Here is a 27,843-nt window from a genome sequence, read left to right as displayed (position 1 = left end):
TTCTCCACTCTTTGTGCACCCAGAGCTCTCATGTGAAATGCAGAGCTTTGAATGTCAAAGCAGCTCAGTACTGGATTTTAGGTATTGTTTTGAAAATCTCGAGCATATGTATTTTTCTTTTATTTTTCATCTTTACCTAAATGCAAGTCACATGTCCCCTTACCCTCCTCATCCCTCCAAAACAAATGACTGAATCACTCTACGTCAAATCTAGTTAATATTCTGGGAAAAATCAGCTTTCCTGGTTTATCTTTGTCACTAAAAGTTTAACATAGGACATACAGTCATTGTAATTTTTAAGCACAGTTTCTTCAGTAGTGGAGGAACTAACTTCATCATACTTCTTTGGCTGTATTGTCAATTTCAGAAAGTGTTGTTGATAAGAAATATTTATATAACAGGTAATTTAAAGATTATTATTATAACAATACTGACATTAACACTAACACTTAGATTGAGGGCTAACAGAATCTTTTGCAGTTCTGTGAAAAAGACAACTTTCTGGGAAAAAAGAAGTTGCAAAATCCATGTTTATTTTTGTTATCAAGTTCAAAAGGAACATCAATAGGAATGTCTGTGCCGGAAGTCCTTTTGTCCCCTTCAAAAAGTATGGATTGAATGTTGAAAGTTTTGTAATAACAGTCCTTCTGCCTGTGATGGTTTTGGTGCAGTGATCTGGAAAACAGTGGTAGAGGCATGTGAAAGAAATGGGAGTAGTTTTGGATAAAACAGAACATTTTACTCTTGTAGAAGCAAATAAGCAATAATTTGCTCTCAGGAAGCTGAGAAGCTCAGGGCATGGATTACATAAAAATCAAAGTTCAATGACAATCTTTATAAAATTACATCACGTTTGTAAGTTAAATACACAACAGCAGAAATGTAAAGCAGAAGCTAAAATTCTACTTGTCCCCATGGAATTTACCATGGATCCTTTCCCTTATGCATGCCTAAATACTGAAGAACTTATCATAAATTTTGCTTTTGCATGGGAATGTTTTGCTTTCATGGACTTGGTTTGTTAAGTGACATAATGTGGGTGTTTTTTAGCTTGTTTGGTTATGCTTTTGTTTTTAAATTAAGAAATCCCCATTCTCTGTCTGATTTTGTTTCTCACATTTTCAAAGCCTAAGATGCTTTCAGAAACAGAACTTAGATCTGGAAAAATATGGATGAAATACAGGCTGTCCTGAACTGTAAGATCTCCTCAGGGAGGAACTAAATGATAAATCAGTAATAATGGAAACTAGAATCACATTTTCATCCCAGAGGATCTCTAACTCATTTTCACCCGGATTGAGTCAGACTTTGATTTCAGCACTTTCCAGAAGTCTTTTAAAAGTGGCTTCTGCCTGTAGAGACAGATATCTTAGCATTTTTATAAGTTCTCATCATTAGTCTCCTAGCACACTGCATACTCATTCTCAGAAGACAAAAATAAACAGAAGGTCATAAATTCCCAGCACTTCAGTAGGCAGAGGGTGATCGACCATGGACATATTTTCCAAGCAATAATTTAATTATTTAGAATTCCATACGAGAGTTTTAGTAGACTGTTATTGTATCTATTGATGCACCTTAGTAAGTGGCAGTTACTTATACTGTTTCCACCACCTGTCCGGAAAACAGAAAAGTTTATTTTGACATGAACTTAACTCTGCACACTATTGCATATTTTAGGAAACTGTGACTTCCTTGTCTTGTGCTCTAGGGCAGTCAGAGTGTTTAGTACACAGGAGATGGTATTTTTACTACTTTTCTGCTAATCTGTTTTCAACATACATGTATCTTCAAACATGCATGGCTTACACTAAAGGATACAGTTGTAGGGGAAAAAACCTTTAAAAATAAAAATAAAATAAAGGTTTCAGATAAAGGGTTTGTTGTTTTTGTTTTTGGTGTTTTTTGTTTGTTTGTTTGTTTGTGTTTTTGTTTTTAGTTTTTTGTTTTGTTTTGGTTTTTTTTTGCAAATGCACCATGTTGCACAGTTTGTTCTTTGCTAGATCTATGCCTAGAAATATTCATGTTTTTCAAGAATGTCTGCAGCTACAAGGGTAATTGCTACACACATTTCTTGACATTACTTCAGAATTTGTTGTTGAATGTAAATTTCAGGAGCATCAGGTTTTGCAAGAAAGAAAAAAAAAATCCTTGGAGAGAAAATTCATCAGTTCAGGAATCTGCTATACTGGCATTTGTTAGCAAAGCTTCAATTAATATGGAGTTGGCATGCAGTTGGGAGAGTTAGCACTCTATTTTCTCTCTTAGCTATCAGTATGAGCTGTGAGTTTAGTTAAGAAAGTATGTTCCACAGATACTCATGAGAAACATTCATTCAGAAAACAGATAATAGGATGTTAGCTAAAATAAGAATTTAATGCACTTGTTGTTCTGATTAAGTTCATTGGTGTCCCCTACACCTCTCGTGTATGAGTTCTAGTAGGACTATATTCAAAATGAATACCAGAGCATTTACTGTTGCAGTGCAAATTCCTTTGCCGAATGCTTATCCCTTCACATTAAACATACTTTGGACAGAGTGGAAAAATGGCTAGCATGCTCTTCAACACCACAAGAAATACTAGGCATCATCAGACACAACCCATTAGATATTTAAATCTCAGGATAATGTCTATAGCTAGAGTGTTACAGAATACACATACTTAAATATTTTAGCTCACTTGGCAATATTGTTTCAGCTCGGAAACAGACTGCTATCACCACCCAGAGGCTGGCTCTATGCAATTATTATGGGTCCCTTCCTAATTAGATGGGCAGCAAAGTGTTGCTGATCCAAGGAAGGTAGCTTGTAAGGCAATTAGTAGGAAGGGTTACTCCTCGGGAGTGGACATAATTCTGCCTCTAACGATTTGATTTGGGGGAGTGGGCTTCACAAATGGGGCTGAGGCAACTGATACCTCTTATTAAGTCTGGCAGTTGCATGCCTCAGGTAGAAAGTCATTGCAATACATTCAGCCACATACTCGGATTGTGAACACTAGTCTAAAGCCGTGTGTGATCATTTCTGAGCAGGCACACACAAAAAAGTTAATTGTGATTCCATAACAATTTTCAGTTAGGTTTGTTCTTTTAAGTCAAAATTAGCCTAGCCATCATAAAGGTAGAAAATACAAAATACAGTTCGAGGACTATTTTTTAAATACTGAGATCACCTATGTGTGACCTGACTGAGAATTTGGGTTCTTCACGGATGTTTGTACAATGTATTCAATACTACTGAGCATCCAGCAGTGCATCAGGGCTGTCATGGTGTCACAGTGTTCACAGTCTCTCCAAACTTCTCTTTATAATTCTTTATTTATTTTAAAACTTTGACTAGCAGACTCTCTTGACAACAGAAGCCATGTCAAAGTGATGAAAGTGTGGGCAAAAGCAGTGTTCTTAAAAGTAATCATAAAATTATTATATTTGAGAACAAGTTTGGGTTTTACTGATTTCTCTCTCTCTCTCTTTTTTTTTTTTTTAAGAAATGTATTTTTTGTTTTCTTGCTTTGTTGGCATGCTGTAGCCTTTAGCTTGCAGCAGGGAACTTCTCATAATATGTCCACTTAGTCCTTCAGATGTGTTAGGTTTTGAGGGTATTAACTTGGTTTTTAGAAGCAAGTATCTGATTCTTAACTTGAATGTTTTTGGAAATCCCACTATGCTACTCAGGGCTGTATGTTATTGAGACACTGATGGGGTGGAGAGTGAGGTGAACTTCAGTGCAGCACAGCACAAATAGTTCATACAGCACTGAGCAATGCAATAGTCTCTACAAGCTATGGGAAACCCTTTGTGAGCTAATTATATGGTCCTTGGAAACAGAAGCAGCAACCAGCCTTAATGCCGAAAGACTACAAGGGATTTTGAAGACGACCTAAAAGTTGTGATGAACTGTAGGCCAAATTCTCCACAATACCTCAGGTATTTTGCACCAGGATAATAAACTGATTTCATGTATTAAACCTACTGTAGTCGGGAAACAGCATAGTTCTCCCCATCCTCTTATTCTTTTACCTGTAATGTGATACATTGTTATGTTCCTATTGCACTAATACAACAACAAGCAGGAAACAGATGCCTAAGTTAATCATGAATTTAAAATACATCAGAGAGTTCCTCTTTGCCATATGACATTTTTATAATGTGATTGCAGGAAGAATTTCCTGAGAGATCTGTAATGGATAGACCTATTAAAGCACTAAAATAATTCCATAAAGGACAAAATAACATTCGGAGATGGTGTATGTCTTAGCTGACTTGTGCTTTGTAAGATTCTGAAACATTACCACCGAAACTCAGGAAGGGTTTCTGAACATATGCCAAAATGAACAAAACAAAAGATCCACTACAGGTGATAAAGGTCTTCTAGAAAACATAATACATTTATTTGTTTGTTTGTTTGTTTTTCCCAGTATGCTTCATTTTATCATGGGGGGGTTTCTCAAAGCAAGAATGTCTTTCAAAATAAGTATTTGAGGCGTACTCTGGCTACGCGTCACGCAAACCTGTAAATCACAAATAATCCCAGGTGTCGTCGATCTGTCTTTTTTCGGCTTGTCTCCCGCCCTCGCTCGCAGACAAGTGCTGTCGGGTCCGGACGTCCCGATATGGCGCCCGGCCCGGCCCGGCCGTGGCTCCCGCCGATCCGGCCCAGCCGCCCCGCTCCCCTCGTACCGCGGGGCAGCTCTGGGGGCGGGCGGGGCAGTGCCGTGGGGCCCGGCCCGCCGCGGGGGCAGGCCCGCCCTACCCCGCCGACCCCCGGGAGCCGCCGTCGTTCCGTCCTGTGCCGTCCGAGGGGTTTTTGGAGCTTTAGCGAAGGCAGTGCGGTCCCTCTTCCTTGAATGCCGCGTGAAATGGGTTTCCTGGGCAGGCTGGCGGTGCTGCCAAAACTTGCGGCGGCGGGCCGGGCCGGCGGGGCCTGGTGGCGGCGGGACCGACCCTGCGCGGTGGTCCCGCTCCCGGGCCGCGCCGCCGCTGCCCTCCGCCTGCCGCCCGGCGGCCGCGCCGCCTCCTCAGGGGCGCTGGGCGAGTACGAGAAAGTTTTCCGGAACTCCGTGGAGGAGCCCGAGAAAGTCTGGGGAGCAGCCGCCGAAAAGATCCAGTGGGACAAGCCCTGGGTCCGGACTCTGGAGAGGGGCAGCGCCGGGAGCGCCTCCTGGTGAGTAACCGATTGTCCCCGGTGAGGTGCGGGGGGCCCGGGCGGCAGAGCTCGGCTGTAACGGGGAGGGAGGGAGGGAGGGAGGGAGGGAGGGAGGGAAGGCTACCTGCCGAGGGGCTGCGGGTGTGTGGCTACCGCAGAAGTACCCCGCTACCGGTCTGGGATGGGCGGTGTGTCATCACTGATGGGGGAGATGGCTGCAGAGTTTGATTACACTTGGTCAAGCTTAATGATTAAAAGCAGCATGGATCGATATGTTGGGGTGAGGGGTGCGTGCACTGTCAGGCTTGACACACGTGTGTGGGTCCTTATGTGGCTGAATGATTTGGAGGAGTGTGCCTGATGTTCCCCCATCCATTTGGGCCTGGACTAGGAACAGTCTGCTGTGACCATGAGAAACCCAGCATCAGGTGGCAGGGGAGGCAAGTGTATGAAAACATAGGCACTATGGCTTTCAGGGTTCTTTAATCTTAGATACTGTCCAAGTCGTAGGCCATAATTTAGATGTTGGTTAAGGTAATGTTTGGCAAAAGCATGGGCATTGTGTGATATATCTCCATGCAGTGAATGGTGAACTGCCCTAAACGGAATACAATATCTATCTTGTAAATTACTGGATAGGATTTTCAATACTTTTTCAAAAGTAATTTACTGTTAAAATTTTGTGTTCACCACCATTACTTCTTTTTTCAGCAAGCTTACATCATGGTCTTTGATCTTTTCTCAAAAAGAAACTGATATTGGATATAAAAGGCAATGTAGTGTGAGGATCATTAGTACACTGATGTTCTTTGCCCTGTTTATATTTTTCTGTTTTGTTTTTAATTAAAAAATACTAATAATTCTAAAAATATAATTAATAGTAATACTAATTTTCAAATCTGTGCAAATTTAAAGATACAGAATCAGTAGAGTGGAGCTTGATTTCTTATTGGTGTCTGTCTGACATTGTTGGTTGGTACCTCTAGTAGTGAAAATTGTTTATATGTCTTAAGCTGATTTTTAGGCAACACCTGTGTAACAGTCAGAAGTCCTAAAATGAATGGATAGGGTTCACTGACTTTGGTTTCTATGTCATGGCACTACTCAGAAAGTGCAGGTCATATTGCCTGTGTAATTAGGGTCTAGAGAAGGGTCTAGAGAACAAGTCCTGTGACGAGTGGCTGGGGTTGTTTAGTAGGGGAGACCTTACTGCTCTCTAAAACTGCCTTAAAGGAGGTCGTAGCCAGATGGGTTGGGGTCTTCTCCCAAGTAACAAGTGACAGGACAAGAAGAAGTAGCCTCAAGTTGTTCCAGGGGAAGTTAAGATACTAGAATAGAAATGTTGGATATTAGGAATATTGTCTGTTATGAAAAATGTCTTCACTGAAGAAGTTGTCCAGCATTGGAACAGGCTGCCCCAGGAAGTGAAGGAATTGCCGAATCTGGAGATATCTAAAAAAAAGTGTGTAGATATGGCACTTAAGGACATCTGGTGTGGTGGTAGACCTGGCAGTGATGGGTTAATGGTTGGGGTCAATGATCTTAAAGGTCTTTTCCAACCTAAAAGATTCTGTGAATCTCTGGTTAAAGACCAGTAAAACTCACTGATTCTGGCATTCCTGAATAGAATAATGAAATCAATAGAATGGTTACTCTAGAAGAACTAAGGAGTGAGAATATAATACACATGAATAAGCATGGTTTTGCTCTCAAATTCTGTCGAATAAGTGTGGTTTCATTTGCTGAGCACAAAAAGCTTGCTTGCTGAAAGTAACATGATTAGCTCTTTGTAAAGCATTGTGACTTCTCAGATGGAAGTTACTTGGCCTTATGAGAGAGGAAAATCGGATGTTTTGTGGTCTGAAGTCTAACTTATCTTCGAAGGTCTTTTGTATCTTCACTTTTTAACTTGTATCTTTCTGTCTCTGTGGATGCAGATTGCCACGGACTGAAATTATCTCGTTAATGTGGGCAAATACCTGAAGGGAGGGTGCACGCAAGGTGGAGCCAGACACTTTTCAGTGGTGCCCAGTGACCGGACCATGGGCAATAAACACAGACTGAAGCACAAGTTGTTTCCTCTAAACACCAGGAAACAGTTTTTTTAATGTGAGGGTGACTGAGCACTGGCACAGAGTTGGTTTTGGGATCTCCCTCCTTGGAGATATTAAAATACCATCTGGACATAGTCCTTCGTGGTCTACTGGCTCTAGGTGGACCTTGTAGAAGCCTAGAAGATAAAGGGGCCAATGTGTATGTCTCAAATACCAATAGCCAGATCGCTGTGGAGCCATCCAAGGTTATTGGTAATAACACACTGTGAGAAAGAACAGGATGTGGTTGGGGAAGGGAGCCATACAGAGGTAGAGCAGCTCTATTCTGGGACAGATGTGCTTGTTCTAATTCTTGGAGCTAAGCAAAACACAGTACAGGTCGAGAAGTGAGCACGGACTATGGAGGGGGGGTGGATCAAGGCCACCAAAGATCCCCAAAGCCCTCTAAACCACTTTCAGAAAGGTCAAGAAGGATTATGCATGATAACTAATTTTTAAAGAAAGCAAGAAACTTACCTGTAAAAAAGTACCCCCACAAAGCCTGAGTGCATGTGCACCAGAGGACCCTGAACAGCTGGGTTGACACTGGAGCCAGGCCTCTTTTTTATCTTTCTTCTTGTCTTAGTCTCTCCCCCTCTTTAATGCATCTGTCTCTTTATGTTTTACCTTTCGCCCTATCCCTTTGTCCAAAACCCACTGTGATGTGCTTATACTAGGAGATCAGGGACTAACTTATGCCAATTTCTATACAAAGTATTCAATTTACTGATAAAACTCCAAAAGCTTTTGCAGACCCTCTGACTTTTGTCATTCTTTTTGACCACGAGCATCTATGAATCTTAAATGCTGCCTTCCCCTTAAGGGTGTAGTGCCACATACCTGCCTCACTAGGTGCCCTCCAGAGGTCCTTTCCAACTTCAGCCAGTCTGTGATTCTGTAGCATCATACAAAGATGCAGGTCTGGAGACTCAGCACCAGGTCGTAATTGTTTGCACGTCAGATATCTGTTGCTCTGTGGGTAATAAAACTTTAGACAATTCAAAATTATGTAAACCTCTGTAATGTCTTAATGTGCAACATGCAGTTTTATTTCTGTTTTTAAGTTCACCTGAAGTGCCACCAGGCTGTATATGATACTAGTGTTGTACTTTAATGCCTCTGAAGTCCCAGATTGTTACCAGGATTCAGTGTGCTCAGCAGGATGACAGATAAGTAAGTTCTTTGAGTATAAGAGAGAGAGAACATAAAAGAGGGTCTTTTAGGTGACAGTCTGAAGAGAAAACAGAGAATGGAGCTCAACTGAGAAAGTGGCCAGGCTTCCAAACTAAAACATAGCTTGCTGTTTTAACAGGGTAAAGATGGAGTGCTGGTTCAGAGGTTTACCTTGGAAGCTTGTTTATGGAGACCTCAAAAATAGTATTAAGTCCATGTATGTGCTTCTTGAGTTAGAATTTGTCTCCTGTTTTGGAGATGTATTAGGTCAACTAGGAAATATTTTTTTTCAATATCTTTGTTTTTGGTTGCCAAACCTGAGACTTAGAGAAACACATGCTCTTCATATATTTTCCAGTGTCATTTACTTCTGTTGAAGAAGCTGAAAGAGGCAGTATTTTATTGCTGTATTTAAAATGTAGCTATAAGGCAAGTCATCCTCTCTAAATACACTCTAAGTACTCTAAGCATGAAAGCAGCGTGCCCTTGTGTTTCTTCTTCAGTCTCTGCCTTGAAAATACTAGTACTACATCAATGGGATGCAAAATGATTTCCAAAAAGTATTGAGCAGTGTCTTCATCCCTTGACTGCCTTTTTTTGAAGCAATAATTCCACGTACCATTCACTGTTCTAAGTTGCATCAGTGGCTGATACAGGACAAAACAACATCTGGTTTAGATTACATCAAAAATAATAAGAGCTAAGAAGTATGATTAGTCAAGAAAAGAATGAAGGAATTGAAATTGTTTGGTTTAAAAGCCAAAAGGGAGACCTAAGTTTTAAAACACGTAGAATTTGGCAAAAACGTTAAAGGAAAAAGTTCTTTGAGTTGGCTTTGAAGAGGTCAAAACTGGAAGTCTTAAACTGCAACATGGGAAACATGGTCTTCAGATGTTAGAAAGAAAAATCTTTTTAATGCTCAAGTTAGTGAAAGACTTGAACAGATTATTTTGGGATTTTGTGGAATCCCAGTTAAAAGGGCTAAAGCAAGTATTTCTTTAGGACTGTGGAAACAGTTTTTCTTAACGTGTGCAGACAGAGGGCAATTTCACAACATATGTTTTTTTCTGTGATGCTAAGACATAAGTGTAATATATAATCCCCTTTGAACTTCAGGAAGGTTGCCCAGATTGCTATTCAAATGTTGCCTTACACTTTAAAAAATGTGACAGGATCAATTAACATATTAACTCCAATTATTTAATATTGTCATGGTTTTGTCTAACATTTTATTCACCTTCTATTCTCGTTTCATCTAGAAAAAGAAAAAAAAATCCCTTTGATTTCTGGGAACCCAGCTTAGAGAAGTATATATACCCTGTAAAAGAATTTTAGCAATCTGCTTTTTTCAAAAGATTTTTTTAAAAAAATATTAAATATATTTAATAATAATTTTAATGCTTTTTCTTTTGCTTATATGCCATCTTTATTCAAAGCCTTTTCTTTCTTTCCCTTTTTATAATTTTTTATTAGCTTTAACTCTCAGCTACTTCATGGAGAGTAAAAATTATCTCTGAATACAGCTGCTTTGATTCTTAAGATAGCAGATGGTGTTGGAAATTTCAAGATAACTTTTGAATATTTGAGTGAAATTAATTAAGTCGTAATTATGTGTTGCCCTCTTCAATACTGTACTTATTTCATTAATAGCAAGTAGGCTTTTGTTGCATCCAAAAAATATGAAATGCAGTAAAAAAATACTTCCAAGCCATAGATGGTACATATTAAGCTGTATATAACAGGAGTCCCACTATGGAAGACCTAAGGAGTTGACTTACCAAGACTAAAACATGAAGATCAGTGTTTTTGTGTCCTCTTAACTCCTTAAACATTAATATAAAGTAGTACTTTTATGGTATGATTTAAGGCTCAAGTGCCAGTGCTTGAGATTGAGAAATCTCAGGGCTGGGGCGAGATGGGAGGTGCTGAACCACAGTCACAAAAGGGCAGTATGGCATAAGTGACTGCTGAAGGCAGCTCTAAAGAGGTTCAAGGGGATCGTAATGTGTGTAACCAGACTCAAATTGTTAAGAAGATGCCTTATTAGGTCTAAGTTAGATACAATGTGGCTGCTACTTTCATGGATATATGGGGAAAAAAAAAACAAACAACAAAATGATAGGTATATATTGTCAGAATAATGGTTTAAAGTGTTGCTGTGAAGCTAGCTGTTTTGATGTTATAGCCAATTTTGGATATTATAGCCAAAGTTCTGTGATTTTTGACTAGGACAACCCTTCATTTTTTCCACTGTAGCACCAGTGGAGGTAGACAAGCGTTTCAGAGACTGCTAGTGAACTGAATATAGTTTCTTTAATCTGTTAGAATTGTTACTGTGTAGTATTATTTGTTTTGCTCTTCCTCTGCTCCACTTGTTTTATGTTATGAAATTGTCAGCATTAGGAACACAGTGTACAATAAGGTTCCTCACACTTGGATTTGGTTGGTAAGCTGCATTGAGATAATTGTTTGGTTAGCAATAGATTAGCATATTTACAGTCATGCTTATGATAGCAAGATTTATTGGCAGTTCTTACACACGTCCTGCAGATCCACTTCTGGTCTTTCTGCAGTCTTTTAGAATATTTCCTTTCTCATTCTAGACCTCTGTTTTAAAAAGAGCATCTTATTGACATCCTTATAACAATGGTCCTGGTTTCAGGCTGCTATTTCTTTTCAACTAAAGCTTATTCAAGCAAATCAGAGTTCCTCACAGGTGTTCATCTGTGTGAGACTTGCTAGAAAAGAAGTTTGCAGTAGCACAAGGCAGCTCTTTAAAGCCAAGGAGCTTTTGTCAGCCAGAAAGAGGTATTTTTGAGGATATCCTTGGATAACACTAAGGAAGCCAAGTTCTTGCAATTGTGGTTGGTGCACCTCTGCTTTTCTGATCCCATCAGAACCTCTATCCTCCTTTACAGGGTAGCAAAGTTCTCATCACACTTTCCAGATAGTCTTGTTCTTGATTCAACCTGCAGTCACACCTCTTTCAAACACTTTTTTTTAAGGGATTGCTAAAAATTCATGTGGTGATGTTGATGTTGCCGTGTATCTTTAGAAGAATCAAGGCTCTGGTGCCTGCTCATGTTTTGACCATTCTTTAGTGATTATGCAGGTATTGTGCTCCCTTGTTCCCTTGTTCATATCATCCTACAGTAATTTGATATAAAATCAGTGGATGACCTGAATCATACACAACTTTTATGACAGTGGTAAAGAGTTTCTCTACATTACCTGAAACAATGCCAGATCCTTTATCGCTTACGTGGTTTTCTTTTTATGGCAAGGGGTTTATAGTACAGAATGGTTTTGTGACTTCCACAGTCCCCCACATTCTTACTAATAGCATTGTAAAGGAGTTATCTAACTGGTTTTGGTTTCATAATTGCCATTTTTTGACAGTGAAGACTATCCCATGGCATCTCTACATATGGATTTAAAAATAATATGCAAAATATATAACTTAGAACAGTCATTTACTAAACAGGAAAAATGAAGAAGGAAATATTTACTTTTAACTAGTAGTGGGTTACTTTAGGCCATCTGTTACTTCCAGTTGCATTATAACAATACATTATCACTGGACAGTGTTTCCGTACAACCTTTTGGAAACTCTCAACTATGTATTTTCTGTATGTTATTATTTATGCTGCAGAGAGAGACCTACAGATAGAAAAACAAACACTGGGCATCATTTAGTCAACTTTAATTTTTAGATTTTTTTGTCATCTTTCAGTTAGTAGAGTCATCTTTGTATCCAGTGCAGTCTTTATGTTTGTATTTGAGGATTATGCTGCACTTGGATTTTCTTTTCCTATGTAAAATGACAATAAAAATGAAATCTGAATTTGTGAAATATTTTTCTTTAATTGGAAGATGAATGTCTGGCTATTGAAGAGGCTATGACTCACATTGCTTTACAGAGAATTTTGAGTCAATGATGTAAAACAGTGTTGTCAAATGCATTATAATTATATGATCTTATTACTGTTGGGGTCACTTTCACTTAGCTACAGACAGATGCTTGTATGCCTAACTGTTATTGCCAAGAGATGAATAAGACTATTTTGAGTCCTGAACCTGTTTTCCCTAAAAAGAATATGTGTGTGTGCCAATGCAAAGTAGCATAATAATGTTTTCATAATGTCGGATTATTTTATGTGAATTTATGCTTTTCCTGTGAGACCGTAGATGTAAAAATCAGAGTGATTGATACAAAGTACACTAAACCAAGATCAAGCTTAGCAGATTTTTAATTAAGTCAATTAAGGTACAGTACTTTAAGTTCTATCTTTTCACTAATAGTCCTTTTTGGCTTTTTGAGTAAATCTTGAGGTTATAGAATAAAAAATTACTTCCTGAAGTGATTATAATATTTTAAGAGTTATATTTTAATTGAGTACTCTCATTCCTAAAAAAAAAAAAACCTTAAAATACAAAAAGTTTTAGTTGTCTTAGTTTGGAAGACTGGCTGTTACATACTTCCAACTTCTTTTTTAGGTTTGTAGGTGGAGAGCTGAACATCTGTTACAATGCTGTAGATCGTCATGTTGAGAATGGCCGAGGAGACCAAGTTGCCATTATTTTTGACAGTCCTGTAACAAATACCAAAGAGAAAATAACATATAAGGAACTTCTTGAGCAGGTATGTTCCGGAATAACCTTGTTGTGGGAAATAGGCAGTAAATATTGCACAGCGGGTAGGTACCAGAGGGGTAAAAATGGTCTACCCCTCTGGTTTATTCCTTTTGCTGTGCTCAGTACTGATTTATAAGCTTTACTACCTGTACCAAATTATACTGCATCCAAGACATTTTGATCTTCTTCTATTTCCTCTTTTTCTTCTACAGTTTAATAGTTCTTTTTCCCTGGTTGGTTAAATTTTTAACTTGTCTCGGTTTAATTTTTTTTCCCCTAACAGTTCTTATTTGAAAGGTAAAGCAAAGGAATAGTCAAGTTATTTGACAGTTGCTATGATGAAGAAATATACAGTTTTGCAGAAATGAAATGTGTATGTACCTTGGCTATTGCTGTACATAAGTGAGTGTAACCAGAAATGAAATTTGACAGGGGGGAGCTCTAAAAATAGCTGTGTCACCTGCCCCATTGTAGGCTGTCATGGGGATGCTGGTGGTTGCTGGTGGCCCTTCCACCTGGAATGTCTGTGGATTTCGATTTCCCTGTTGGCTGAGCTGTGAATATCTCGTTCTGCATCAGCCCATTCAGATTTACCCTGTGCCTGACCACAGGTTGTTGCCACCATGGGTGTTTGCAGTCTGCCCCATTCAAGGTTCTCCACTCTCACAGCTGTCAGCTGGTGGCTTGCCCTCCTGCTGCTCCTCTGTTTTAGCTGACTTCTTCCTTCCAGTTACAGGTAACAGTTGAACTTAACACTGAGTACAGTGAAATGTTCTAGTCAGGCTCATATTCATCCTTGATGTGTTTCAATGTGCAAGAAGCATTACGGTGAATGCAACACAATCAGTTTACTTCAGATACACGTATTGTCTGGAGTAATGTGAACTTACGGTTTAAAATGTGAAATGAGGTTCATAATACAGTAATTCATGTTGTGAGGGTTTTATTCCACTGTTGTAATAAAAGAGAAGTCATACAGCTACAATGATAAACCTGTTATGCACTCTACCTTTTAAGAAAAATACAGAAAACATTTACTCTTTACCAGTTTTCTTTTGATTTACCAAGTCCAAAAAATAACTTGGTAGGCACCATACAGTGCTTGAACAACCAGCCACAGTGTTGCAAGAAAACAGAAGACTTTAAAAGGGCCCAGCTCCTTATCTAAATCTATTAATAGCTATATATAATAAGTATAATTTTATAGATACAATTTTTGTGTAATTTGCCTTTAATAACTACAATATATATACAGTATATACCCAAATATACATGTATATATGAAGTCAATGTATACATACATACATATACATATAAAATACGTACTCATTTTTAATGAAGTAATACAACATTTTAATATCAATTATCTTAAGTGAACTCTGCAGAAATTTCCTCTGAAGGGAACTTGAAAAGTAGCCTTTGTTCTGCTTTTTAAGCTTGTTATTGTATTAAGTCTTCTAAGTTTCTGTCTCTGTATTCTCTGTAAGTGTATTAAATGTTTTAGGATATGGCACATTTGTGCAGAATGAGAAAATTTTACATGTTGACATGCACATCCTTTCATCCACATTTCTTCTTACAGCAGCATTGCCAAACCAAAGGGAAGAACTGGTTTAAGTTTTCTGAGGCTATGTAGCAGTACTCACTTAGAAGTTCATTATAATCTTGCTGGTAGCTGAGTCCTCTAAATACTTTGTTTGAATTCTCTACAGTTTTTTTTTCTTAATCAAAAGTGAATATGAGTGAAAGGTAATATTTGAGATTAGTAGCTTGTCTCCCAAAGCTTTCTGGTCGATTCTTGTGGAATAAATTTAATTATGTTTACCTGCTAACTACTGGACACCTCATAACAAAAGTGACAGAGATCTGCTGAAAATGGGAAGGATGGAGGCTGGTGTATTTTTTTTTTTGTGGATTTTGTAGATGCTAGGAGAGACTTTGAGAAAAGGCCTACCAAAACCACTGTACAGTATGGGTGTTGATGTTTGGCTCACATCCCTCAGTCATTGCTTGTCAACGTGTTCTCAGTCTGCTCAATGTAACCTAAAAATACTGTATTTTATCATTTTGAAATAGACTTCATACTGAAATGGATCAGTATGAGTGCAGATCAGACATATGACTAAATATTATGAACCTCCTGATGGGGAAGGAAACCTTTTACCTTTTTTCAGGAGTTCCTTTCCCAATTTAAACCAGCCTGAAAGTGTGTATCTGTATTCAGACCATTGTTTGGACTGTTCCCATCCAATGAATGTTTAGTAGTTTGTCTGGCCAGTAAGCGTAATGAGAATGTCTTTTCAGAAAGGCTGCCTGCAAAATGTCGTTACAAGAGATCACTTGAAGTGGTGGAATTCTTTTTGGCTTTTGGTAATTAAAGTGGCATTTATAGATATTTTCAATAGAAGTTATGTAGGATAACTGGGTCACAGAATGCAAAGATGCAGACTTTTGTAGCAGGTTGGGTTATTTGCTCCAGGATCAAACTCGTGATAAGGATGAAAAAAAATGACAGAGGTGTCTAAGCTGGACTTAATAAGGCTCCTTAGAAATAGCTTGGGCTCTGTATTCAGCCTATTATTTTCATATTATCCATATCCATATCCTGGTTGTGTGTATAGACTGGGAAATGAGACACTGGAAAGCAGTGTTGTAGAAGGGAACCTGGAGGTCCTGGTCAACAGCAAGTTTAATATGGGTAAGCAGTACCCTGGCAGCCAGGATGGCCAACCTTGTCCTCAGGGACATCAGGCAAAGCATCGCCAGCTGGGTGAGGGAGGGGATTGTCCCGCTCTACTCTGCACTGGGGCGGCCTCACCTTGAATATTGTGTGCAGTTTTGGGCACTGCAGATATAAGAAAGATACTAATCTATTAGAGAGTGTCCAAAGGAGGACCATTAAGATGATAAAACACCTTGAGGGGAAGCTGTATGAGGAGTGGCTGAGGTCACTTGGTCTGTTCAGCCTGGAGGAGACAGAGGGGAGACTTCACTGCAGTCTACAACTTCCTCGTGAGGGAAAGAGGAGGGGCACATACCAATCTCTTCACTCTTGTGACCAAGGAAATGGCATGAAGCTGACTCAGGTGAGGTTAAGGTTGGATATCAGGAAAACGTTTTTCACCCAGAAGGTGATTGGGCACTGGAACAGGCTCCCCAGGGAAGCGGTCACAGCACCAAGCCTGACAGAGTTCAACATGTGTTTGGACAACACTCTCAGGCACATGGTGTGATCCTTGGAGTGTCCTGTGCAGGGCTAGGAGTTGGACTTAATTATTGTGATGGGTCCCTTCCAACTCAGAATATTCTATGATTCTATGAAATTCTGTTAGAAATATTACTGAATCTGTGTAGTATTAAGGAAATACAAGGATACCAGAAGGAAATAGGGGGCAGTGGCTTCTGTTCACTTGAAAAGAAATTTTTTGATTGTGTTGGAATACACTACCATTTTCAAGTTAATGCAAAGGTTATTAGGTACATGATATATCCCTTCTGTTTAAATCATTAGGTGTATTCTTTAAAATGCCTCACTTGCTAAAAGGAAATCTCAAGAATTTGAGAGTTGTATTATTTGCAGCTGTTGATGCTTGACAGATCATGTACACAAACCCAGTATGATTTCTCTCTGTGATTCTTTTTAATAACAATGCACAGTTAACATATTGAATTCAGTGCCATAATAAATAATTTCTAAGTGCAGTAATGTGACAGGATTAGTAATAACAACCCTCCCCTGCCCAAGCCTCTGAGAGCATTGAATGTTACAGAAGCTTGGATGAGAAAGAAGGGCTTAAGGTTATCAGAAATGGGCTAAGATGTAATTTCTTTTGCAGGAAGGTGTTTTTTTTTCTGTAATTATGCACCCTAAAAGTATCTTCTTCCAAAATAACTATATTAACCTACGTTGGTTTGAATTTATGTGAATTGACATGTCTTTTGCTGCTCATATCTCATATCCGCTATATGGCTGAGGAATCACGCAGATCATTTTGTTTTTTGTAATCTTTCTTACTTCTTTTTTTTAACTCCATCTTCTTTCTTTTCCTTTTGCCTTGAAAAATGACTAATTCCTTTTTAGCTAGAAATAGGGATTTCAGGGTAATTTTTCTCAGAGTTGACTTAGAATCAAAACTAGAATACAGTAAAAAAAGTCCTACTGAGACTGACAACCCAAATTTTTATCTTCTTTGCTAGTAAACCAACAGTATCATGATAAAAGTGTATTAGACTCACTTAATGCTGAATATCCTTAGTAGGAGTGTACCTGCATCGTTACCACTGCAGGTTCTTTATATACTGCCTTTGAGACTGTGGCTGGGCTTTTGTGCAGAAGCTGAGGAGGGCTGTGTGATCAAGGCATGCCATGTCCATGGATTATGTGGTTTCCAGGACTGTGCCTGGTACCCAGGCAGAGCTGGGATGGGGCAGGTGGTCTCTGATAGAGCTTGTTGCTTCACAGAACTTCCCTCACAACCCCCCAGAAATCATTTCTCAGTGCATAGCAGCTCTCAAAGGCAATCCAGAGACTCATGCTGCCTTCCCACAGGTCTGCAACCAGTGCTCTAATTCCATCAGAAACCTCATAAGCACAGTCCTTCGCTCAATACATGTACAGGAAAGGAATATGAACACTCACTCCTGTGGGCATCTGGACCATGGCCTATTGAGGATCATGACAGAGGGGATGTTCCTGCGTGTTATTTTGTGGAGGTACTCTGGGGGTTGTAGGCATGTAGATGCATGCAGCACCATTGCCATGCTTTTCCCTAGACTGTGTCCCAGGCCTGCTGATCCTGAGACCAAGGATGTGGGTGTCTGTGGGATTAGTGAAGTGGTTTTTCCTCCCCTGAAGGTCTGTTCAAGATATCCATGCTGGCAGCACACATACCACCTGAAACCATGGTTTCACCAACCTCTGAAACATGGTTTTGCCACCTCATCAAGAACATGGTCTTCATCTAATTGAAATGAATGCAGAAGTACTTTTCAATTCTCTCCCACTGTGCAGCAAGCTTGATATTAGTAACAGGGTGGTGCATCTGCTGGAGAAGCTTTTACAGTAGTAGGAGAAGGAGGAAGCAATAATTAAGAAGATAATTAGAAGAGTGAAGAGACTGACGAAGGAGTGAGGGGAGTAGGAAGGACCACTTGCTTTAGTAGTCTTGGAAAAAGAGTATGGTGGATCAGCTGAAGAGCATAAGGTGACTCTGCCTCTGGCTTAGAAAATGCTAATGTGACATGGCTCTTTTCACCCCATGACATGCAGTTCAGAATATTTCAGGAGCTCTCGTTTTTTGAACAGTCCTTTTTTGTTTAGCTTGCATTGAAGGATTCCACACTTGTGAGGCCCAGTCGTTGTTCAAGCCAGGAAGGTTTGAAATTCCTCTTTTGAGCATTTTGAGTGGGATTTCTGGTTTAGTATCTTCTAAGAGGAATTCTTTTGGCATGGACCAAAACTGTTTTTTATAACTACTAGGGATTTATTTCAGAACTGCATCACTTACAAACCTGAGCTGCTAATACAGCTGTAGTATTTGTTTGGTGGCTGTGTAAAAATAAAACCATGCCCACTAGGGACTTGCATTTGAAAGAAGTGTAATTTATGCCCCAATCTGCAAAGCTGAAAGCTTACTTGAGTTTCATATTATATCACTTGGTCTCAAGTGATTTTATTACTGAAGTGCCAAATATATTGAAGTGATAGAGCAACCTTAAAATGAAGAAAAGTGGAGAAATAGTATGTTAGTTTTTGAGTGATAAAGTACACTACACTGTCGTAATATAAACCATAAATGGCAAAACATCATAAGAAAGTAGAAGATTTTATGGCTTTTAACAACTTAATGAAATGTCAGTACTCACTATTCCCCATTCCCCTTCTATTTAGAAAGTGATTGCTTGAATGTTTCAGGACTACCACGTCAATCTGTGGGGCAGTGTAAATCTGCTTTCCGGTATTCTCTTGTCTTCCAAGTAGTTGCAGATAGAGACACTGTTTTATTATATTGTCCAAATGTTCCCTGGCTGTCAGAAGGATGAGGGAAAGGGCACAAGGAAAATCATAGCATATTGTATTGGATTATTGTCTTCAGTGACATTAAACTCTCTAGGGTGGGGAGGTTAAATGCAGACATGTGCTTACGGGATTTGCAAAGTTGACACGTGGTTCTTGTCGACAGCATGCTGCATGTGTTTGGCTTTAAACACAATTTACCTCTGTTAGTTTTCAATAAAAATGATTGCAGTACATGTAGATCTCTTCACTGTCTCCCTCCTACAGCCAAGAACCAAAATCATTTAACTTGTATACAGGCATTGAGAGTCTTCTATTACAAAATTATGAATTATGACGTTTAAATTATGCTTTTTCCTTTAGCAGGCAAACATTGCCTTTTTAATAATCATTAATAATTATTTATAAAATAAATATAATCAATAATAAAAATATTTTTCTATTGTGTTTAACTTTTTATTGTTCACTACCCACACTTACAGTAACTATAAAAATACTCCTTTGATACTGTTTTCATTGCCTCTGGCCTCTGTCAACACTCTTCTTGAGAATCTCACAAGCAGGAAAGATAATGATTCGTTTTCTTGTTTCTTTTTGAGACGGTGATGTTAGCTCTATGTTATAATAAGTTTGCAGATTTTAATTTTTTTGCAGTAGGAGGTATAGAAAACTAATTTACCTTTGGAAGTAGAGTTGTTATCTTTACTTACAGTTACTTTCACCAATTCTAGCTAGAAATGACTGTAAATGCTGGAGTTATGGCAATAAATTATAGCTGTGTACATGTCCGGTCTTTGGGTTTTTTTGGGGTTTTGGTAGTATCTGTCAGTTTCATTAAGTATTGATAGGTATTAATAAGTTTAGCATTAAAGGCATTATCTCTTGAACATCAGTGGTATTTCATATAAGAGATCTGTTACATATAAATCATATAGATACTTTAGTTTGTATGAGTTTTCAGCTTGGTGTGGTGATGACTGCCTTATGAACTTTCTCTTGTGGTTGAAAATAAAAGCAGGGATTTTTGCAGTGTTTATGGAAAATGGAACTTATGCAGTTATCTTCTGATGCAAGAGTGCATGCTTGAGGCTTCTGTTCTTCCATTTTCTTAAATACTCAGGCAGAAGTGTAGAAATATGCGTAGTTTGATTGTGGATGTGTTGTGACAGTGCAACAAGAGAGCAGATGCATCTGGAGCTTCTGGATGTTACTGTCCCATGTTACTGAAAGTCTGAGTATAGGTTTCCACAGAAGACAGAAGCAGTGAGCAATGCCATATTGTCCTCTTCAGTGTCTGTATCAGACAGGGTTCTACCACTGTATGTAGCTACTCTTTAAATAGAGAAAACTCAAATTTTTAAATAATATAAATGACAGTAATTTCAAAGAAAATCTTGCTTATCCTTGAAAAAGAGGTTCCTTCCCTTCTGTCCTGGTTGCACGTGTATTATTTGCTTAGGCCGCCCCCATTGCTTGCATTATTTGCTGGGTCACTGAAAACATTCTTACTGCTTCAGAACCTTGGGTGTTTTTTATTTGACAAGCAACATCCCACTGTTGCTCTCAGGAGTTTATCTCCTTTTTCCTTTTTTTTTTCTGATAGTACCTGAAGAAGAGAGTCTCTTACAAGACAAAATTTTATTTGCAACCATATCTGTGTGAATAAATGAGGAATAACGCAGTACAGGAAAGATTTGAAGAATTTATGTATGAGTAGATTTATGTTACAATGATCGTAAAAGAAATTAGAATCTTTGAACTTATGTTTATTGTAGTATTTTCTAGTAATTGACAAGCTCTTAAAGAATAGTTTTACTGCAGTGGGTAAGAAGAGTTCCCCTATAAAAGACAGAGCAACTCCTTTGTTCTGAACTTAGATTTGTCTTCACGTAGTCCAAGAACGTCCTAGAGAATTTCTTATCGTTAATGTAAAACTAACACAGGCAAAACTCATGTTCTTTTTACTGATATGTAACCATGTTTACAGAGTATTCCAGCTCACAGCTTCCTGGGGAGTTTCTCCTTTCATTCTGTTCCCAATAAGTTTATTAAGTCTACTTGGTTTCTTTTTAGTCTGCAGTTTTTCCTGTTAACCTGGTAGCCTGCGCGTTGTGCACAGTAACATGGAGGTTTACCCTATTGCTTATATACATCTAACTGAAGAATTGAAAGGCAGTGAGCAGGTTTAGGTACTGAGTATTACACAGCTGTCAGCCCCTGGAACTCAAGAAAATCTCTGATAGGTGAATTCATTCAGTTGCTCTTGAGGATTTAGTAATTTGCTTTTCCTTCAGAAGATGCCACATTTCCATGCCACAACAAGTGGGTGGGAACAGGTGCACTCTTAAATCTAAACACGTTTCTCTGAATTTGTATTTACTATTAGTTCAGGTTGTAAGATTTCTTGTCTCAGATTATGAGAAGTTTCCAATGCTGTAGTAGAGAAAATATTACTACATATTGATTTGTGTTTCAAACTTTGCTAGTTAGGACAGAATTTGCATTATGAAATGCCCTGCTTAAATTAATTCTTTATAGCTGAAGTGGAGAAATATAAAATGTTACCTGGATAAAAGAATGAGTGTTTAGAGTGTAATTTAAAAATTTGCAAAACATTACTATTGATTTTGTTTTTTACTATAATAAGTACAATAATTAGCCTCATTGCATTTTTATGGAAGAAAAATGTATTACAGTGTTTTTTTTGCAAAAATGAAATTGTCTTAAATTTATTGAACCTCGATTACATCATTCATCAGCTTTCCATATCATACCGTCTCCTTAATGTCCTGCATCTGTTGACTGTGTAAAAGTTGTTTACATATGGGGCACCAGCAGATCTGGAGAAAGTTTTATTATGTTGTGAATGTTTCATCATTACAGGTCTCCAAGTTAGCTGATGTCATGATCAGACATGGTGTGAAGAAAGGAGATCGTGTGGTCATCTACATGCCAATGATTCCACAGACCGTGTACTGTATGCTGGCTTGTGCAAGAATAGGAGCCATCCATAGCCTGATTTTTGGTGGATTTGCATCTAAAGAGCTTTCTGTTCGCATTGATCATGCAAAGGTAATAACGTATGGTATTGGGTCTGCTTGAGCTGGAGTTCATTTCCCCACAGCGGCCCTCACAGTGCTGTGCTTTGCATTGGTAGCCAGAAGGGTGTTGACAACACAGTGGTGTTTTGGCTAAGGCTGAGCAGCGAGTTTAAAACACTGTCTGTATAGAGCGTACTTTCTTCTCCTGTTGGTCAGTCTTTTTCTACAAAGCATTACCTTAATACTGGCTTTTCGTCCAGCATTTTCACCAAGTGTGTGAGAAAAATGCTGCCAACCCTAAATAATTTCATTGGTTTATTTGATGTTTAGACATGCTAGGTATTACATTTTTTTTTCAGCTGTGTGATTTAGGAATGATATTCCCCAAGTCGGTGTTCCTGCTGAAACTCTTCAAACCATGCACTGCTAGCTCACTCCTCCTTTCCCTTCCCCTCCCTCTGTGATGGGATGGAGAGGAGAATTGGAGGCCCAAAAGGTAAAGATCACAGGTTGAGATACCGTAAGAATGATTTACTGGAAACAGTAGTTTCCAGCAGTTACAAACAGTAACAGCAAGGATAATAATAACAGAGTGTACAAGGGAGGCAAATGATTCACAGGCGAGTTTTTACCACGCGGAACCCGCACTGCTGACCTGCCCCCTCTGCCACTGACTGGGAAGAAACCCATCCCCCTCCCCACCCTGTGTATGGCATGAATTGGTATAGAATGACCTCAGAGTTCTGGCCATGCCTCTCTTGGTTACTACAAAAATTAACCCTGTCATGGCTGGAACCAGGAGAAGCTGTAATTCTACTTCATTTAATTTCTACATGAATCTGGGCAGCTATGGAACCAGTTACCTTAAATAAATGACTGCACAGAACATAATTAGTGGAGCTCAATGCTTTAAGACTTCTGTGTTTGGCACAAGTTGAGCTTGTTTATAGAGCATTATGTAAGTCTGTGTTAGTGAAAATGCAAATAGTATTTCACTAATCTACTTAGTAGCTTATGTATGCATTAGTTTCAACTGGAATGGTCTGATCTTGTGTTCTGCTACTGAATAAGACAAAGTCCTTGTTATCTTGATCGGTCACCTGGATCATTCAGACTGTCTGTGGTAGCCATCTGTCACTGAATTGTGTTGCTTAGACAGAACATTGTGCAGGGTAAAGTCCACAGGATTTGTGGACTTAGATTTCTGTGTACAGAAGTGCTTTTCAGATGACCAAAGTTTAAATTTTGTAAATATCTGTAAATAGAAAGTTGAATGCATTTCTCTTCCGCCCCTTAAAAAAGTTAATAAAATGGCTAAAATGGCTTGATGGAACGGTGAAAAAAGGCTAACAACAACTCTCTAGTTTTCCCTGTCTTTCTTCCCACTTCCCCACTTTTTTAACAAGCTATAAAAAGTAATGTTAACTCATAGAATTAGGGAAAAATAATGTAGAAGAAAAATGATAAACTTTAAAAATGGAGGTTGCTATGATACAAACCATCTAGCATGTTTACTCAGAGTATTTTGCAATTATTAGCTAATTAATCCCAATGCTTTCTTTCTGAGGAACAGAGGGAGACAGCACCGTAATCATAATCCTTGCTTCATGTATTAAAATGAAAACAGAGAAAGTGTAAATGTTTTACTCGAGGTCACATAGCAACTCTTTTGAAGGGTTAGCTATAGAATTACTAGCTGCAGGCCATGGATTAAATCCTAATTTACATTGCTTTTTGGTTTCTTTAAAGGCAGATTTAAGTATTATGGATGATTTTTGGTCCATCTGATGCATAATGAAAATGTGAGTAAAGAGGAAAGGCATATCCTCATTCTAAATTTCAAAACATGTTCCAGTTTTGCAACATGGTAAAACTTTCATCATAAGTGAATTGCACACTACTGACGTTATATTTAAGATTTGTATAAAAGTACCTGTGATAGATGATATTCTTCTGAGCTCAGAAGTTAATTAGTCTCAAAATAACCTAACCTTTTTATTAGGCTTTTATATGAATTGGTTTAGATGCTGCAATATAGGACTTGATGTTGGTGAGATTAAGTAGAAAGAGTTAAGGATGTACAATGGAAATCTGTCTGTAAGATACTTTTGTCACATTTTGTCACATTTCGCTTTCTCTTAGAAGACCTGAGTGAAAGAAATAACAAGCACTTTCTAGTGACTATGAGAAGGTACATACACGTTACCATCTTACCTTAATTTATCTTGAATTTAAAATAGGTCTGGGAATGCTGCAAAGTCCTGCAGCTGGTAATTTCTACTCACGTCAGGTATTGCCAGTTACAGGTATTCTGCACTGAATTTTGATGAAGTGATACAGATCATAAGAACAGGATTTTTTGTCATCTTTCACCTGAATCTGGGAATATATAGTTTGCAATATCAAAACAATAGGTAGGTTCATAGAATCAGAGAACAGTTTGGGTTGAAAGAGACCTTTAAAAGTCATCTAGTCCAACTCCTGTGCACTGGATCAGGTTGTTCAGACCCCTGACAAACCTTACCTTGAATGTTTCCAGGGCTGGGACATCTACCCCATCTATGGGTAACTTGTGCCAGTGCTTCACCATCCTCATTGTAAAAAGTTCCTTCCTTCAATCTTATATAAATCTAGCCTCTCAGTCTAAACCATTACCCCTGGTCCCATTGCAACAGGCCCTGCTAGAGAGTTTATCTCCATCTTTCTTATAAGCTCCCTTTAGGTACTAAAATGCCACAATGAGGTTACCCCAGAGCCTTCTCTTCTCCAAGCTGAACAACTCCAACTCTCAGCTTTCCTCATAGCATCGAGGGGCTCTGCCCCTCTGATCACCTTCATGGCTGTCCTCTGGACCTACTTAAACAGGTCAATGTCTTTCCTGTGCTGAGGACCTCAGAGCTGGATGTAGTACTCCAAATGGGGTCTCACCAGAGCAGAGTGGAGGGCAGAATCCCTTCCCTTGACCTAATGGCCACACTGCTTGTGATGCAGCCCAGTGTAAAATTGGCTTTCTGGACTGTGAGCACCCAGTATCAGTTTATGTCCAGCTTTTCATCACCAAGTCCTTCTCAATAGGGCTGCTCTTGATCCCTTCATCCCTCAGGATGCATTGATCTTGCAGAGATTGCCCTGACGCAGGTGCAGGACCTTGCACTTGGCCTCGTTGAACTCATTAGATTGTCATGGGCCCACTCCTTGAGCTTGTACTTGTCCCCCTGGTGGCATCCCATCCTTCAGGAATGCCAACCTTTATTGCTTTTACTAAACTGTGCCTTGTATGGTATTTGAGACTATAGACGAATTTGTAGGAACAGTCTTTACAACAGAATAAAAGTGTTGGTCTTGTATCAACAACTTGTACGATTGGGCCTTGCTTTATTTCATTTTTGTTTCATAATGGTTTTTTTTTCTATAGCTCACTATCTCTGGCATTTCTTCTCTAGCAGACCCTTGAACTCTCCTGGTTTTCCTTCAAACTAGTTATATTTCTGTCTAATCTTACCATGCAGGACTACATGGAGCCACAGAAGAGGTAGGAAATGGGTGTATAATAGCAATATGGGAGTTGAGGTGCAGGGGAAATAATGTCGGTAGACAGAGAGTTAAAACCAGTAGTGAGCCTTTAATTTGCATAGCGATCCATGATGCCTCTTCACTTGGGTAATACATCACCTTAGCCAATTTAGTATTGGTTATTTTTAGATATCCTTACTGCATACAAAGGAGTTGATGAGCAAAGGTGGCATCATTTACAAATGACTGTACAATTAGTGATAACAGCAGTCTTTCACCTTAACAATTTAATAGAATTGTGTATCTTACATTTATTACACTCTTAATTTCAGCCTCCAGATGAATTTTCAGTTTAGCTGCATTGTATTGTATCAACTTTTATTAAATCACTGCATCCCAAAAGAGAAAGTTAACAAATGCTGAAATTTTAAAGCTCATTTGAAATCTTTCTTTGAATACACACCAATTAGGGAGCTTCCCTGAATGGCAGATTTGGACAGGAAGCGTTTTATTATTGCAAAAGAAAACAATTAAATCTGTGTTTTCTCTGCTGTATTTAATACAGCCTTAACTGTGGCATTGTGGTTTGTGCCTACTTAATGAGATTTATGCTAATGCATACAATTAGTAAACTAGCTTGATCAAACTGAGGGGCATAAGATAAATACCCTTCTAAAACTCCAGGAAGAAGGAGATTGCAGACTCATTCTTTTCCAATTAAAATGTATTCTAACGCATAGTTTCTTTGGTGGTACCTTTTCTTTCTCGAAAAACAAGAAATAAAAATAGTGATCCTGGGACCTAAGTCAAAGTAGCCTGTATGCATATTTCTTGACTTAGGAAATCTTATGTAAAATCTGAAGTTAAATTAATGACAAAGTTGTGAAGTCCTCATCTGGTAATAGAGATTATTCTAAAAAATCCTCAGAATTACAGAAATCTGATTTTTACTGGTGTTGCATCCTCTGTCCTGCAATCATCACTTGAAAGACTTTAGCTTTACTTCCCTCATGTGCCATAAGATTTTAGCTTATTCTCTTCCTCTGTTTCTAGTTTCCTTCCATCTCTTTTTTGCCTTCTTTTCCCTCTTTCTCCCGTTTTTCCTCCTGTGCCATTTATTTGCAGGCTGGGAAAGAGCCAGTGAAGTGCTGTAGCTAGTTTTGGAATATGCAATTGGGTGCAATAGAAAGCAGGCTAAACGGGACCGATAATTGTTGACATTACTGTACCACTCTTCCTTAATGGAGGAGCTAAGATGGACCTGGGTTTTTCTCTCTGTGTTCATTAATATTTGTGCAATTTAGAAGTTAATACTGTTGATTTCTTAGTCAAATTGGCTTGAAGATAGTGAAGAATGTCTGAAATTATTAGTGTGCTTCTGAGCAGAAAGCACAGGAAAGGACAGCAAGATCACACAAGCTTGATCTCCTTTCGAAAACTGATCTAAACCCCTGTTTCTAATTATGTGATAAATTTTGTATATTGAACATAATTAATCAAATAATTTAATAGAAAACATGGTTTTTTGTTACTTATCTGTATATATTAACAATCTACCTTTTTTTTTTTTTTTTTAGCCCAAATTTATTGTAACAGCTAGTTTTGGAGTAGAACCAAAAAGAAAAGTGGAATACATATCTCTCCTAGAAGGAGCACTGGCAAGGGTACAGAGCAAACCTGATAAAGTTCTCATTTACAAGCGACCTAATTTGGTGGGTGTACACTTGTTATGCCTTTGTGTTAACTTTCAGACATTTATGTAGTGCATGTGCCTTTTCTTTTTTACAGGTAAAATTTTACTGTATCTATTGTAGTTTGTGTTTTAATTTTAAGGGCAGACGTTTTATTCGAAAGATTGAAATAGTAAATAGAACTAATGCATCAGAGAGATTACTATACAGAAAATTGAATAGTAGTGTATAGAAAATTTGAATAGTGAATGTTTTTTGACCAAATTCTATTTATTCTGTCTGGTTTTCTTTTGACAATTTTCTTATTTTGCAATGGGCAGGGGCACGTTCCTCTTACCCGAGGTCGCGATCTTGACTGGGAAGAAGAGCTTTCAAAAGCACAGTGTTCTAAATGTGTCTCAGTTCCCTCAGACCATCCACTTTATATTCTGTATACATCTGGAACAACAGGCTTGCCCAAGGTAAAGAGCTGTCTGTAGTCTATATGTCTGTGACCAATCTATTTGCAGTTCCACTTGGGAAAATATTTAATTTA

At 38.6% G+C, this 27,843-nt stretch overlaps 1 protein-coding gene across 1 annotated transcript in view; it reads left to right on the top strand.

Annotated features, from left to right (window-relative positions):
- Positions 1–4,859: 4,859 nt before the first annotated feature.
- Positions 4,860–27,843, top strand: part of ACSS3 (acyl-CoA synthetase short chain family member 3) — a 38,323-nt gene continuing 15,339 nt past the window's right edge. Inside the window, exons 1-5 of the mRNA XM_027904812.1 lie at positions 4,860–5,164; positions 12,910–13,054; positions 21,947–22,135; positions 27,195–27,329; positions 27,629–27,769. Coding sequence (XP_027760613.1) covers positions 4,860–5,164; positions 12,910–13,054; positions 21,947–22,135; positions 27,195–27,329; positions 27,629–27,769 — 915 coding nt within the window. The remainder of the gene's footprint in view (positions 5,165–12,909; positions 13,055–21,946; positions 22,136–27,194; positions 27,330–27,628; positions 27,770–27,843) is intronic.

The sequence above is a fragment of the Empidonax traillii genome, unplaced genomic scaffold, assembly GCF_003031625.1.
Source record: "Empidonax traillii isolate 1590-97213 ecotype Southwest subspecies unplaced genomic scaffold, ASM303162v1 scaffold1095:size333308, whole genome shotgun sequence".
Classification (NCBI taxonomy): Eukaryota; Metazoa; Chordata; class Aves; order Passeriformes; family Tyrannidae; genus Empidonax; species Empidonax traillii.
Note: the sequence above shows the minus strand (reverse complement) of the source record. Positions and strands in the feature narration are given on the sequence as shown.